The following is a 16342-nucleotide window of genomic DNA, read 5'->3' as shown; positions in this document are numbered from 1 at the left end:
CAATAAACAGAGCAATTGAGAGGAGACACAAACACGACACAGAACAAACCAAAAGTAGTGAAACAAAAATGAATATTATCAACAACAGTATCAATATTAGTTACAATTTCAACATAGCAGTGATTAAAAGTCTCTCATTGACATTATCATTAGACATTTATAAAAATAAATAAAAAAGAAAAATAGTGTCACAGTGGCTTACACTTGCATCGCATCTCATAAGTTTGACAACACACTGTGTCCAATATTTACACAAAGATAAAATAAGTCATATTTTTGGTTCATTTAATAGTTAAAACAAATTTACATTATTGCAATCAGTCGATAAAACATTGTCCTTTGCAATTATAAAAGCTTTTTACAAAAATCTACTACTCTGCTTAAATGTCAGCAGACTGGAGTAGATCCTGCTGAAATCCTATGTATTGTATGAATAGAGAATCCTTTTGAATCGGGAAAAAAATCGTTTTTGAATCGAGAATCATGTTGAATTGAAAAAAAAAATCGATTTTGAATCGAATTGTGACCCCAAGAATCGATATTGAATCGAATCGTGGGACACCCAAAGATTCACAGCCCTAATATATATATATATATATGTGTGTATATATACATATACATATATATGAATATATATATACAGTATATATAAATATGTACCGTATACAAATAAATGAATGTATATGTATATATGTGTGTGTATATATATATATATATATATATATATATATATATATATATATATATATATATATATATATATACTATTGTTTAATATATCCACATAATGTATTGCAATAGCATTTGGGGTGCTACTTGGCATTCATACCTTTATAAAATCTTATTAATCCAAAAAAAGTTATTTAAAATAATGACTTTCCATTAGACTGTCGTCATCTGCTCCACTTTAAAAAAATAAATAAAATAACATAACTTAATTTTATATTTTATATATAAAATTGTCAAAAACAAAACAGTACTATGTCCGATACTTTACTTTCAATAAAGTGAGCAGTCAGAATGCAAAAATAGAAAATAATCAATATCTTTTACGCTGTGTTATTGAGTCGGTTTGTTGACCGAATGTATTCCTGAAACTAAAGTTTTTGCACCCTGTTGCTTGCTCCCCAGGAGAACTTCCAAGGGAACCTGGAGTTCATTGACTGTAAGTTCACTTACCCCACCAGACCAGACATCCAGGTCCTCAATGGGTTGAACGTGGCGGTGAAGCCCGGCCAGACCTTGGCCTTTGTGGGCAGCAGTGGCTGTGGAAAGAGCACCAGTGTGCAGCTCCTGGAGAGGTTTTATGACCCCGACAAGGGCAAAGTGGTGAGATTCTGCCCATGCATAAACACTAACCTGTACTCTACATTAACTATACATGCATGAATCATACACAATGTATCCCCCTGGTCATCCACAATTTTTAATGTTCCTTTAATGATATAAGAGTCAATGTATACTTCAGAACAACTTTATAGAAAAAGGCTTTGCTACTCATCTTAAACTGAACTTTCCCGGAGCTCTGTAGGCTATTTCATCTGTCAGCTACAGAAGAGGGATCGTAAGTTTAATAGTTTTCTTTTTATTCAGCGAGAATGCTAACCCAGCATGTTGTTGCTGTTAAAATATGTGTGGAATTTTTAGGGGTGTCCCGATCCAATATTATTATGGGATATTGGTACAGATTATATCGGCTTGCATGTAAAATCTTCAATATAAGTGCTCCAATACGAAAGGTAAACATGCTAGGCTATAGGCTACTAGGCGCTAGCAGCTACACAACAGCTAAGCACAGAAAATAGCACACAAGCTAGACATATTTAATAAGTAGGTGTGTCCAAATCTGATATTGATATTTGATATCGTTCCATATCAGCAAAAAAACAAAACAAGTATAGAATTTCTATCAACTTGCATCTAAACATTTTGATATGACTTTGTGTCGAACTTTGACATCTAAATGTCCTCCAATAAGTATTTTCTTCTATTTTAGTCAAGTCATTTCCAAAAGGTAAACATGCTGGGCTATAGGCTGCTAGGAGCTAGCAGCTACACAACAGCTAAGAACACAATAGCACACAAGCTAGACATACGTAATAATTGAACACATTTGTCAATAGCAATTATAATTACATATTACTTATACATTCAACGTCTCCTAGGCAGAAGTGTACTAGAAAGTATCGAGTAACAAAACTTTCTGCGTCATGAGCTTAACCTAATTAATTATTGCGGTCACTAGGTGTCGCCAAACACAATTACCACTCCACTTTAATTTAAAAACAGCATGAGTCTATTCCAGATGGTTAATGATAAATAGTGTTTTTCATACCTACCATTGTTCTTTTTTTTTAAAACTAATTTCACTTGATTAAACCTTTTCAAATATTCCACACTACAAAATTAAAAAAGTATGTATGATTCCTGCTGATATCATATCATATCAATATCGGTATCAGCCAATACGCAAGGAAATGAAAAAGTTGTACCGGGACACCCTTAGTAATTCTAGCATGTAGCTCACATAGCTAGCTAGTGCTGCTAACGCGTGTGTCCTCCTGTCCCTTGCAGGGGTGTCCAAAACTTTTGGAGATGGGGGGGGGCGCCTTGGGCTTAAAAAAATTGTCCTGGGGTCAAGAGCCGACTGCATGCAAAGTAACTATATGAGTATATATATGCACATATAATAATGGATATATAATTAATAATTATGATAACTGGTTATTAAGAGTACGTGAAAGTTCGACTCTTACCTTGTTTACTTCCGTGACGATCTCCTTAAAGTTTTGTAATCAATCAGAAATATCAAGCAGCTAAAATGTGCCAAACATGGATAAGTGTGGAGAGAGTGTTTTGCATTTTTCCCATCATACCCTGTAATGGATTTAAATGGGTGTAACTTAGATTTTTTGAAATGTTGATTAGACATGTTTTATAATATCCACAAAGTTAAATGAGCAGGTTGAGTTATGTGTGACCGTGTTTGTTGACTTTTTGTGCTGTTTGATATATTTTTCCCACATCATGACTAGGGAAGGTTGTTTGGAATCGGGTCATATAAGTATATGCAGTGCTTTTTGTCTTGTCAGTATAATTAATGGTTAGGTTAATTTTTATGGTGACGTAATGGCAGCTATCAGAGCCCTGGCTATTTGTACATGATATGAATACACCGTTTCCCGCCATTTATTGAGGGCCAACTTGAAGATGCCGGCGTTACACCTAGTGTACAGTACAGGTCAAAAGTTTGGACACACTACCTTCTCATTCAATAGGTTTTTTTTATTCCCATGACTATTTACATTGTAGATTGTCACTGAAGGCATCAAAACTATGAATGAACACATGTGGAGTTATGTACTAAACAAAAAAAGGTGAAATAACTGAAAACATGTTTTATATTTTAGTTTTTTCAAAATAGCCGCCTTTTGCTCTGATTACTGCTTTGCACACTCTTGGCATTCTCTCGATGAGCTTCAAGCACACCTGTGAAGTGAAAACCATTTCAGGTGACTACCTCTTGAAGCTCATCGAAAAATGCCAAGAGTGTGCAAAGCAGTAATCAGAGCAAAGGGTGGCTATTTTGAAGAAACTAGAATATGTTTTCAGTTATTTCACCTTTTTTTGTTTAGTACATAACTCCACATGTGTTCATTCATAGTTTTGATGCCTTCAGTGACAATCTATAATGAAAACAGTCATGAAAATAAAGAAAACGCATTGAATGAGAAGGTGTGTCCAAACTTTTGGCCTGTACTGCATATGTATAAAGTGGAAAAAAATTGCAACAATAGCACTTGTTGGATGGACTCACGTTGCTGAAGACAAACAGCTCATTAGCATTAGAGCTACAGACACACAAAACAACATGTTCCCAGTAGGGCTCACTAAAAGCACTTTAGAACCGTCTATATTCCGAGCTAGTTTGTGCAATTCCCTTCAAACGGACTACCGTGGGACCTCTGAGACCTATTTAAAAGTGTCGTAAAACAGTATAATATGACACCTTTAAAGGCCTACTGAAATGCGATTTTCTTATTTAAACGGGGATAGCAGGTCCATTCTATGTGTCATACTTGATCATTTCGCGATATTGCCATATTTTTGCTGAAAGGATTTAGTAGAGAACATCGACGATAAAGTTCACAACTTTTGGTCGCTGATAAAAAAGCTTTGCCTCTACCAGAAGTAGCAGACGAGTAGCGTGACGTCACAGGTTGTGGAGCTCCTCACATCTGCACATTGTTTACAATCATGGCCACCAGCAGCGAGAGCGATTCGGGCCGAGAAAGCAACGATTTCCCCATTAATTTGAGCGAGGATGAAAGATTCGTGGATGAGGAAAGTGAGAGTGAAGGACTAGAGGTCAGTGGGAGCGATTCAGATAGGGAAGATGCTGTGAGAGGCGGGTGGGACCTGATATTCAGCTGGGAATGACTAAAACAGTAAATAAACACAAGACATATATATACTCTATTAGCCACAACACAACCAGGCTTATATTTAATATGCCACAAATTAATCCCGCATAACAAACACCTTCCCCCTCCCGTCCATATAACCCGCCAATACAACTCAAACACCTGCACAACACACTCAATCCCACAGCCCAAAGTACCGTTCACCTCCCCAAAGTTCATACAGCAAATATATTTCCCCAAAGTTCCCAAAGTTACATACGTGACATGCACATAGCGGCACGCACGGGCAAGCGATCAAATGTTTGGAAGCCGCAGCTGCATGCGTACTCACGGTACCGCGTCTGCGCATCCAACTCAAAGTCCTCCTGGTAAGAGTCTCTGTTGTCCCAGTTCTTCACAGGCCAATGGTAAGGCTTGACTGTCATCTTTCGGGAATGTAAACAATGAAACACCGGCTGTGTTTGTGTTGCTGCAGCCGCCCGCAATACACCACTTCCCACCTACAGCTTTCTTCTTTGTTCATTGAGCAAATTGCAAAAGATTCACCAACACAGATGTCCAGAATACTGTGGAATTTTGCGATGAAAACAGACGACTTAATAGCTGGCCACCATGCTGTCCCAAAATGTCCTCTACAATCCGTGACGTCACGTGCCGTCGTCATCATACCGAGACGTTTTCAGCAGGATATTTCGCGCAAAATTTAAAATTGCACTTTAGTTGGCATGTGTTGCAATGTTAAGATTTCATCATTGATATATAAACTATCAGACTACGTCGTCGGTAGTAGTGGGTTTCAGTAGGCCTTTAATGACGCTTTCATAAAAGTTAAATACAAAAAAAAATTAGCTTCCATTTCAAATGGCGCATCTAACAATCTTTTGGCGGGAATGAGCTCTCATGTGATGCTCCAAATATGATTTTTCAGTAAACACACCCACAAATGACTTCACAATCACAATGTGCTTGTTCTCAAGTAAAAGGGCCGTCCAGATGAAAAAAAATTTCACTTAGTTCTGTATTTTTTTCTCATGAAAATGAGTAACTTTTTGAGTAAAGTGTAGATAATTAACTTTACATGGAACATCTACACCACTGGAGCCAATTTCCCTGCTTAAAAAGGAGATAAAAGCATGTAAATGATTATTTTGATCTCTAGATTGCATGTTTTTGACGCCCCGGTTAATGATTGCTTCAAAGCTGAGACGGCTAACATTATGAGCCAAAAATAAATATAAAATAATCCCCATTTCCGGATTCCCCTGTTGACGACATAGCCCAGTGCTAATCAGTAGCATGTCAATGTATATTAGCATCAAGCTAGTGCATTTATGAAAACGCATAGCCTTACTTTACTTATGTTGGAGCGTTTCTTGAGTCAGTTGCTTTGCTGGCATTGAAAATTGCAACATAACTGAGAGCAGTGTTTCTTAACCATTGTTGGGCCGCCATAACATAACTTTTTCTGGACCGCAGCGATACTCAGTTGCAATACACTTTTCCACCACTTGTGGCAGTAAAGACAATATCAAACAATCAGAAGAAGTCTGGAACTAAAGTCATAGAAAAGTTTCTTAAGTACAAAAATTATGACTAACGTGATGAAGCTGTAAGTCCATTTGCACTTTAATTTTATTGACAGTTCAATTAAGAAACATTCATTATTAATTTGTACATTTATTTTCCATCAGTAATTCATGAGTCCCTTTTAATGCACTATATTTAGTTAGCACTTATTTTTCTAATCAGCCTGACCTAAGCCTGAGGTTTATGTGTTTGTGATTAACACATGCTTTCATATAATTTGACAAGGTTGTATACTGTAAGTAGGTTACATACAATTATTGAATATGATTAAAATCAAAAGTAAGATTACTAATTCAGTATTAATATTTAAGTGTGTCCCAGACCACTCTGTTGTGGAAAAGTTGGGCCCTGAGATCAAAAACGTTAAGAACCCCCTGACCCAGAGGTAGTTTGGCCGAGTCCACTCTCAGTGCTGCTTGAGTGATCGCCAAGTGCCAAAGCGTGACGTCACGTGCAACCCTGGTACCGTAACATGCCACCGTTGGATTTCACGTTAATCGGGTGCCAAAAAATGTACGCCCACTAATAATAAACAACACTTTTTAGCGCTTGTTATAGGGATCTTGGTAGATCTGGCCCTCTGTCATTTACCCGGAGACAAAATAGAGGTCTAAATTTATATCAGTCAACATGATACAGTCACGGCACATGATGGCCTTTTGGAAAATGTCAGACATGTCGCTTTCAAACAAATCAGTAAGTGTCACTGTCCACGAAATCTGTCCAAGGCAGATAACTACTTTGGGACATTTACTCCACCAAAGTACCCTATTTTCCTGACTGTAGAGCGCACCGGCATATAAGCCGCACCCACCAAATTTTAAAGAAAAAAGTATTTTTTCCTATATTAGCTGCACCGGACTATAGGCCACAGATATATACCTTGTGAAAAAAGTTATTTAAACAGAAAGATTCTGTAAATGTTTATTTGCATACCTTTATTGTTTCCAGACGATGTCTGTAACAAGGCAGTAAAACAGCTGATCAATCAAAACAGAAGTCATTGTCATGGACCCAATAGCTGCGCAAGCTAGCTCTCCAATCAGCTAAACAGACTCAATAACTCCACGGTGACGTTTTGGTGAATTTTAAGAAACTCAAACAATACAAAAAAATGGAGGTTAATAATTCGAACACAGACACTCGTAAACTTCTTTGCATATTGGTTGTTGCTAGCGATGCTAGCTTGATTACATTACGATAGCACGTACAACTATGCTCTCCTACAGACATCACACGTGGGACGGTTTAGTCAGTAAGAAAAGTTTTAGTTATATTGTAAAACTTACAAACGTTGTTTGGAGTGATGAATGAAGAATCCATGCGAGTAGAAACGCTATGAACAAATAGTAGACGGGTTCAAGGCACGAAACTAAAAAAAATTACTGTAGACGAAAAACCCGCAGCACATTCAGTAAGTGAACTAGTCCAAAAGATGGCGCCATAGCACAAACGATAACACACCTTTTATTTAGTGTCTCTGTTGGTGTTTGATGACAACTATTTGTTAAATACAAAACCTAATGGCTGTTACCGAAGAAACATGCATGGCAGCTCCCTCCATCAGTGTGTGAATGTGTGTGTGAATGGGTAAATGTGGAAGTAGTGTCAAAGCGCTTTGAGTACCTTGAAGGTAGAAAAGCGCTATACAAGTACAACCCATTTATCATTTATGTATTTATTAAATTAGCCGCACCGTTTTATAAGCCGCAGGGTTCAAAGCATAGGAAAAAAAAATAGCGGCTTGAAGTTGTCAAAATACGGTATCAAAAGTGATAAGTCAATATAACTAAGTGAATAAGTGCCTGAACACAAGGGGGGACTTTGCGGGCAAAACCCAAAATATTTTCCAATCAGCTAAACAGACTCAATAATTCCACAATGACGCTTTGGTGAATTTACTGAGGAATTTGTGAAACTGAAACAATACAAAAAGAATGCCGTTGTAAGTTAATAATACTAACACAGACACTCGTAAACGTGTTAGCATATTATCTAGATGTTAACATCGCTAGCGTCATTAAATTACGATAGTACGTACAAATATGCATGAAAACACTCCTACAGACATCACACATGGGACGGTTTAGTAAGTAAAAATAGTTTTAGTTATATTGTAAAACTTACAAACGTTGCTTGGAGCGATGAATGAAGAATCCATACGAGTAGAAACGCTATGGACTACTAGAAGAGCAGATAGCTCTTGTACTTCCGGTTCAAAGCTTTAAACAACAGGAAACACTGTAGCCAATCACTCGGGCTGTAAATCTTTGTGAGCCACACGATTCGATTCGATTCTTGGGGGTAACAATTCAATTCAGAATCGATTTTCGGTTCAAAACAATTCCCGATTCAAAGTCTATACTTTTTAAATAACATTGCATGCCAGTGCTATGATTAACTACAATCCTCAAAAAAATAAACAGCTCTTATCAATTTAAATATTCAAATAAAAATTGTTTTCTTTCATAAAATTCTTCCCAAACATTTAATAAAGTTAAATACAAATATCCAACACTTCTCTTGTCTAAAGTGAATCTGTACAGCAGATATAGATCATCTACATCAGGGGCCTCAAACTTGTTTTCATTGCAGTTTTGGCTGCCCTCAGAGGGCCGCTTGTAACTGTCAATAATATATGTATAAGGATTCCCCTTATCATAATATTACACACATTGATTTATTATTTATAATGTCACACACACTTAAAAAATCTGCAGCTTTCATGGCAAAAATCTGGTAGCTCAGTTGCCAATTTCTTTAATCGTAAAGTTTGCAGTGTTTTTGAACAGCACATTACTGTAAATGGAAAAATGGTCCCGCTGTTTTTTTGCTGTAAAATTCGAGCAACTGACTTGCCATTCCCCCCCCCCCATAAAATCCATGATTGTTGTTTCTACAGTGGACTACTGTAAATAGAAAAACGCCATCATTTTTTTTGGGGGGGGGGGGGCTTTTCTGACGACTGAGCTCCAACTTTTTTTTTTACAGTAACATTTATTGTTATTCCCACAGTGTACAATTTGATGGATAACTTGCTTCGAAATCATAAATCATCCATCATAATTTTTTAGTGTCATAATATAACATTTGTTACATTATTAGATAATAGTATTGTATGGAGTGCATCTATTTTTTTCTGTGAAAAAAAGTCCTTTATTGAGACATATCATATCCAGGCTTTTGTGGGCCACATAAAATGATATGGCGGGCCAGATCTGGCCCCCGGGCCTTGAGTTTGACACCTGTGAACTACATCAACAATATGATTTGTCTGACTGGCCGGACAGAAAAGTTTGGAAAAAATATATGTATATTTATTACATTTCAAAAAAAAAAAAAAAAAAAAAATTTTTTTTTATTGACATGCAGCATCAGACATTCCTATCCAGTACATCATATTTACATAAATCATATATCCATTGTCTGCCCTAAATGTCAAAATATTATTAAAATAATATGAAAAAGACAGAAAGCACAAAAAAAAACAAAGTAATATGTAAAAATACATAAATTAAATAAACAGAGATTTTTTTTTAATTACATTTTTTTAATCGATTAATAACGTTACAAATAAGAATCCCGATTAGACTTAGACTGAGACTTCCTTTTATTGTCATTCAAATTTGAACCTTGTGTCATGTCTGTGTGATCAGGCTTTATTTTTGGACTTTTTGTGCAGTTTTGTTTTGTCACCATAGTTACCCATTAGTTTCACCTGTCATGTCACGCACCTGTTTTGAGTCACGCACCTGTTGTTAATCATGTCCATAAGTATTTAAGTTAATTCATTTTCTGTTGTTCGGCCTGACGACCTCACACCACATTTATGCTCTGTCCATTCCTCTAAGATCCTGCTTCATGTCCCTTGTCAAAGTAAGTTTTGGTTCCATGTTTATAGTCTTTTTGTTTTTCATAGTTTGTTCTCCGCCACTGTGCGCGCTTTCATTTATTCCTTTTTTTTGATAATAATAAATCATGTACCTTAATTCCCGTCTCGCCCGTGCCAACTTTCCGTTGCATCCTGGAAAAGCAAACTCCCCAGACCAAGTCCTGACAGTAGGTCGTCAGCAGACCCGCTTTTCCGCACCTAAGTTGGCCGAGTTGGACATTTTGGACGAGGCTTCTTGGGCGGTCCTGTGCGCGATGGAGGATGAAACTCTGCGCTACTCCTCCGTGGAGTACAGAAACTTCATTTGGTCCCAGGACGACACAGCGTCACCTCAGCCGCGGAAGCGCCGCTCCAGACGAAGGACGTCAGGTAGAACTTCCGCGAGCCAGCAGGACACGCCGCTCCCACAAGCCCCTCCCTCTCCGGGCGGAAGCAAGCAGCAGCCAGCCCGGCTTCGCCCGGATGACGTCAAAAACCATGATTTTTTTTTTCTGAATTCTTTTTCTTTTGATTCCCCGCTCCCCAGGACTCAAGCCACACCCAAGACACAAAACCATTTTTTTTCACCCACTCAATCCCAGGCCCAAGAAAGACAATTTGGACAATTTAATGGGGAAGTTTCTGCCCTCCTCCGCCCACCCCTACAGAGAGTTCCAGACCGCAGGGAGCGCGTCTGGTATCCGCCCCTTGAGGGGGGGGCTGGGGTCGGGAGCTGTGTTGGTGGGGTGGCTCGGCATCACCATGCCAAGCCACAGCCTCCCTCACGGCCGCCCTCACCAGTCTACCGACCCGTCAAGCCACAGCCTCCAGCACGACCGCCCTCACCAGTCTTCCGACCTGCCAAGCCGCAACCCCCAGCTAGGCCACCTCCACCTGCACCAAGGCTAGCACCTGTCGCCGCACCAAGGCTAGCACCAGCTCCACCACGCCAAGTTCCTCGCCAAGCTCCGGTACCAGCTCCACGACGCCAAGCTACGGTACCAGCTCCACGACGCCAAGCTCCGGTACCAGCTCCACGACGCCAAGCTCCGGTACCAGCTCCACGACACCAAGCTCCGGTACCAGCTCCACGACGCCAAGCTCCGGAACCAGCTCCACGACGCCAAGCTCCGGAACCAGCTCCACGACACCAAGCTCCGGTACCAGCTCCACGACGCCAAGCTCCGGTACCAGCTTGACGTCAAGACCAAGACACGCCATGCCAAGACCAAGACACGCCATGCCAAGACCAAGACACGCCATGCCAAGACCAAGACACGCCATGCCAAGACCAAGACACGCCAAGCCAAGACCAAGACCAAGACCCGCCAAACCAAGACCAAGACCAAGACCAAGACCCGCTAAGCCAAGACCAAGACACGCCATGCCAAGACCAAGACACGCCATGCCAAGACCAAGACATGCCATGCCAAGACCAAGACTCGCCATGCCAAGACCAAGACTCGCCATGCCAAGACCAAGACTCGCCATGCCAAGACCAAGACTCGCCATGCCAAGACCAAGACTCGCCATGCCAAGACCAAGACTCGCCATGCCAAGACCAAGACTCGCCATGCCAAGACCAAGACCCGCCATGCCAAGACCAAGACCCGCCATGCCAAGACCAAGACCCGCCATGCCAAGACCAAGACCCGCCATGCCAAGACCAAGACCCGCCATGCCAAGATCAAGACCCGCCATGCCAAGACCCACACCAAGACCAAGACCCACGCCTAGACCAAGACCAAGACCCACGCCGAGCTTCGCCGCCGGACGCGCCACGCCGAGCTTCGCCGCCTGACTTGCCACGCCGAGCTGCCACGCCTGCCAAGTTGACGACGCGCCTGTATCCTCGTCGGCCACGGATATGGCCGCTACCTGGTCGTCCGCCACGCCAAGTGCGCCCACCTCCCAGTCGGCCACGAATGTGGCCAATCCCTGGGCGCCCGCCTCGCCTGCTGCAGCGGCGTTCCACTCGCCGCCGCCACTTGACTTTGCCTCGGTGGATTCGGGGCCACTTGGGCTGGCGACCCACCGCCATGTCCCCCTCCCGCCCTCCCATGACTATTGATCTTTGTTTTTTTTTGGACATCTGGTATCTGTCCTTAAGGGAGGGGCTCTGTCATGTCTGTGTGATCAGGCTTTATTTTTGGACTTTTTGTGCAGTTTTGTTTTGTCACCATAGTTACCCATTAGTTTCACCTGTCATGTCACGCACCTGTTTTGAGTCACGCACCTGTTGTTAATCATGTCCATAAGTATTTAAGTTAATTCATTTTCTGTTGTTCGGCCTGACGACCTCACACCACATTTATGCTCTGTCCATTCCTCTAAGATCCTGCTTCATGTCCCTTGTCAAAGTAAGTTTTGGTTCCATGTTTATAGTCTTTTTGTTTTTCATAGTTTGTTCTCCGCCACTGTGCGCGCTTTCATTTATTCCTTTTTTTTGATAATAATAAATCATGTACCTTAATTCCCGTCTCGCCCGTGCCAACTTTCCGTTGCATCCTGGAAAAGCAAACTCCCCAGACCAAGTCCTGACACCTTGCAGTACAGATAAGAACGAAATTTCGTTGCATTAGCTTAATTTGAAAATCTTTTTTTTTTTACACCCCTACCATTCACCCAGCAGCACTGGAGTGAGCAAACTCGTCCAAAAGATGGCGCCACAGCACAAACAATAACACACCTTTTCTACGTCAGTGAGAGGACCTAAATTAGCCACAGGGCTCAAAGCGTAGGAAGAAAAAAAAAAGGAGCGTCTTTCAGTCGGGAATTCACGGTAACGATGTAACATTTCTGAATATTCCTTTCCTTGGTTCACATTTAAGTCAGACAATTTCGTGAGCACTTGACTTCCCTGCCAGAAGGGAAGGAGCGCCAAGATGTAATTGGTGGTAATTGAGCTGCAAGTGGAGTGAGAAGTCATGGCGGTGATTGAGTAAGTTGGGAGGAGTAAGGAGAGTGGAGCTCATTAACAGGATTGTACTTCCACGCTTTGGCCGCGACTAACTGCTGAATCAATCGCCTCTTACAGCTGATCGATGGCCGCGACTCCACCCTGGTCAACGTGTCTTTCCTGCGCTCCAAGATCGGCATCGTGTCCCAGGAGCCCATATTGTTTGACTGCAGCATCGCCGACAACATCAAGTACGGCGACAACTCGCGCGCCATCGGCACCAACGAGGTGATCGCCGCTGCCAAGAAATCGCAGCTCCACGACTTCGTCATGTCTCTCCCTGAGGTAGGGGGAGTCGCGGGGGGGGGCAACCCCGGGCGCAAACACGGGGATTAGTTTGTTTGATTGTTCAGGCTGATCAGTCAACAGGAGCAAACAAATTAAAGGGGAACATTATCACAATTTCAGAAGGGTTAAAACCATTAAATATCAGTTCCCAGTGGCTTATTTAATTTTTCGAAGTTTTTTTCAAAATTTTACCCATCACGCAATATCCCTAAAAAAAGCTTCAAAGTGCCTGATTTTAACCATCGTTATATACACCCGTCCATGTTCCTGTGACGTCACATAGTGATGCCGATACAAACAAACATGGCGGATAGAACAGCAAGGAATAGCGACATTAGCTCGGATTCAGACTCGTATTTCAGCGGCTTAAGCGATTCAACAGATTACGCATGTATTGAAACGGATGGTTGTAGTGTGGAGGCAGGTAGCGAAAACGAAATTGAAGAAGAAACTGAAGCTATTGAGCCATATCGGTTTGAACCGTATGCAAGCGAAACCGACGAAAACGACACGACAGCCAGCGACACGGGAGAAAGCGAGGACGAATTCGGCGATCGCCTTCTAACCAACGATTGCTATGTGTTTGTTTGGCATTAAAGGAAACTAACAACTATGAACTAGGTTTACAGCATATGAAATACATTTGGCAACAACATGCACTTTGAGAGTGCAGACAGCCCAGTTTTCATCAATTAATATATTCTGTAGACATACCCTCATCCGCTCTCTTTTCCTGAAAGCTGATCTGTCCAGTCCAGTTGGAAATGCATCTGCTTTGAGTGTCGCAGGATATCCACACATTCTTGCCATATCTGTCGTAGCATAGCTTTCGTCGGTAAAGTGTGCGGAACAAACGTCCAATTTCTTGCCACTTTTGCATCTTTGGGCCACTGGTGCAACTTGAATCCGTCCCTGTTCGTGTTGTTACACCCTCCGACAACACACCGACGAGGCATGATGTCTCCAAGGTACGGAAAACAGTCGAAAAAACGGAAAATAACAGAGCTGATTTGACTCGGTGTTTGTAATGTGTTTGAGAAAATGGCGGATTGCTTCCCGACGTGACGTCATCGCTCCGAGAGCGAATAATAGAAAGGCGTTTAATTCGCCAAAATTCACCCATTTAGAGTTCGGAAATCGGTTTAAAAAAAATATGGTCTTTTTTCTGCAACATCAAGGTATATATTGACGCTTACATAGGTCTGGTGATAATGTTCCCCTTTAAGACTGGGAGAGAAAACGCAGGCGGGAAAATAAGGTCGCTGAATCGATGGCAGACACTTTATCAGCTTTTCAATGGCCATGTTTGGATTACATCAAGAACCTTTTACACACATGATCTTTGTACTCAGAAATACGACACCAACGTGGGCGCTCAGGGTTCTCAGTTATCGCGAGGTCAAAAGCAGCGCATCGCCATCGCCAGGGCGATCATTCGCGACCCCAAGATCCTGCTGCTGGATGAAGCCACCTCAGCTCTGGACACGGAGAGCGAGAAGGTACGAGGATGCAAAATATTATTCTGCGGTCCACAGCTTGTGAATTGCGACTCTCATGTTGCTTTTGGCCTCAAGACCGTGCAAGCGGCGCTGGACAAGGCCAGAGAAGGCAGGACATGCATCGTCATCGCCCACCGCCTGTCCACCATTCAGAACTCGGACATCATCGCCGTCATGTCTCGGGGCTACGTGATCGAGAAGGGAACGCACGACCATCTGATGGCCCTGAAGGGAGCCTACTACAAGCTGGTCACCACCGGGGCACCAATCAGCTAATGGCAGATGACATGAGGGAACGTTAGATAATGACAGTATTTATTTGTGTGGAAAGGCCAGCAGGGGGTTTGATGACCGTGTCGTGATGCTGGCTGTCAAGCAGACTTCTATTTGCTTGTCATAGGGCGAGCAGTTTTTTGGAGTTCCCAGCATGTTATAAAATATACAAGGTGCTTTGCGATAGGCCTGGTTGAAAACTGCATACAAGTGTTTTACATCAGTCCATATCCACAATTATTGATTATGACCTATTAAAATGAAGGACCCGGATAAAAATATATTGCAATGCATTTCAAAAGTCTCCTTCCTCTGATTTGAATCGAGGCAGAAAGCAAAGGAATTGTCAACGCAAGCACGGGGAACACTCAATGCAGACAAAATCGTAAACACTGAACAACACCGGCAAATTCCCTGACGAATTGAAAATTGCGAAAGTCGTACCAATTTATAAGAATGGAGACATACACCAGTTTACTAACTACAGACCAGTTTCATTACTTCCACAATTCTCCAAAATCATGGAAAACCTTTTCAATAGCCGATTAGATATATTTATCAACAAAAGTGGGACGCTCGTGGAGAACCAATATGAGCAAATATCTCAACATCGATAGCATTAATCAAAATAACAGAGGAAATTACCAATGCAATAGATGGTAAAGAATGTGCGGCCGCAATATTCATGGACTTAACAAAAGCATTTGACACAATTAATCATGATATTTTAATTAAAAAAATTTGAACGATATGGCATCAGAGGCTTGGTCTTGAACTGGGTAAAAAGCTATTTCACCAACAGGAAGCAATATGTGAAGATGGGTGAAAATATGTCAACACGGCTAGAAATATCTTGTGGTGTACCCCAGGGATCAATACTGGGACCAAGATTGTTTAATCTTTATATAAACGACATTTGTAAAGTTACAAAGGACTTAAAGTCAGTTTTATTTGCAGACGACACAACTGCCTTCTGTTCAGGAGAGAACACACAGAAGATAATACAAAAAATAACAGAAGAAATGAACAAATTAAAAAGATGGTTAGACAAAAACAGACTATCTTTGAATCTCAGTAAGACTAAAATAATGCTATTTGGTAACAGTAGAAAAGAGCATCATACACAAATACAAATAGACGGAGTAGACATTGAAAGGGTAAAAGAAACCAGATTTTTGGGAGTATTAATAGATGATAAAATCAACTGGAAATCTCATATACAAAGCATACAACCTAAGGTGGCAAAAAACATTTCAATAATGAATAAAGCAAAATACGTCCTGGGCCAAAAATCACTTCATATTCTTTACTGCTCGCTAGTGTTACCATATCTGAGTTATTGTGCAGAAATATGGGGAAATAACTACAAATGTGCACGGCATTCGTAAACCGTGTTACAAAAAAGATCAATTAGACTAATACACAACGTTGGATATAGAGA

General features: G+C 41.2%; 1 protein-coding gene across 1 annotated transcript in view; it reads left to right on the top strand.

The window, feature by feature from the left end:
• Window positions 1-15194, top strand: part of LOC133622322 (bile salt export pump-like) — a 73191-nt gene extending 57997 nt beyond the window's left edge. The window contains exons 26-29 of the mRNA XM_061984933.2: window positions 1132-1329; window positions 12920-13126; window positions 14482-14628; window positions 14704-15194. Coding sequence (XP_061840917.1) covers window positions 1132-1329; window positions 12920-13126; window positions 14482-14628; window positions 14704-14904 — 753 coding nt within the window. The 3' untranslated portion in view covers window positions 14905-15194. The remainder of the gene's footprint in view (window positions 1-1131; window positions 1330-12919; window positions 13127-14481; window positions 14629-14703) is intronic.
• The last annotated feature ends 1148 nt before the right edge of the window (window positions 15195-16342 follow it).

The sequence above is a fragment of the Nerophis lumbriciformis genome, linkage group LG23 (genome assembly GCF_033978685.3).
Source record: "Nerophis lumbriciformis linkage group LG23, RoL_Nlum_v2.1, whole genome shotgun sequence".
NCBI lineage: Eukaryota > Metazoa > Chordata > Actinopteri > Syngnathiformes > Syngnathidae > Nerophis > Nerophis lumbriciformis.
Note: the sequence above shows the minus strand (reverse complement) of the source record. Positions and strands in the feature narration are given on the sequence as shown.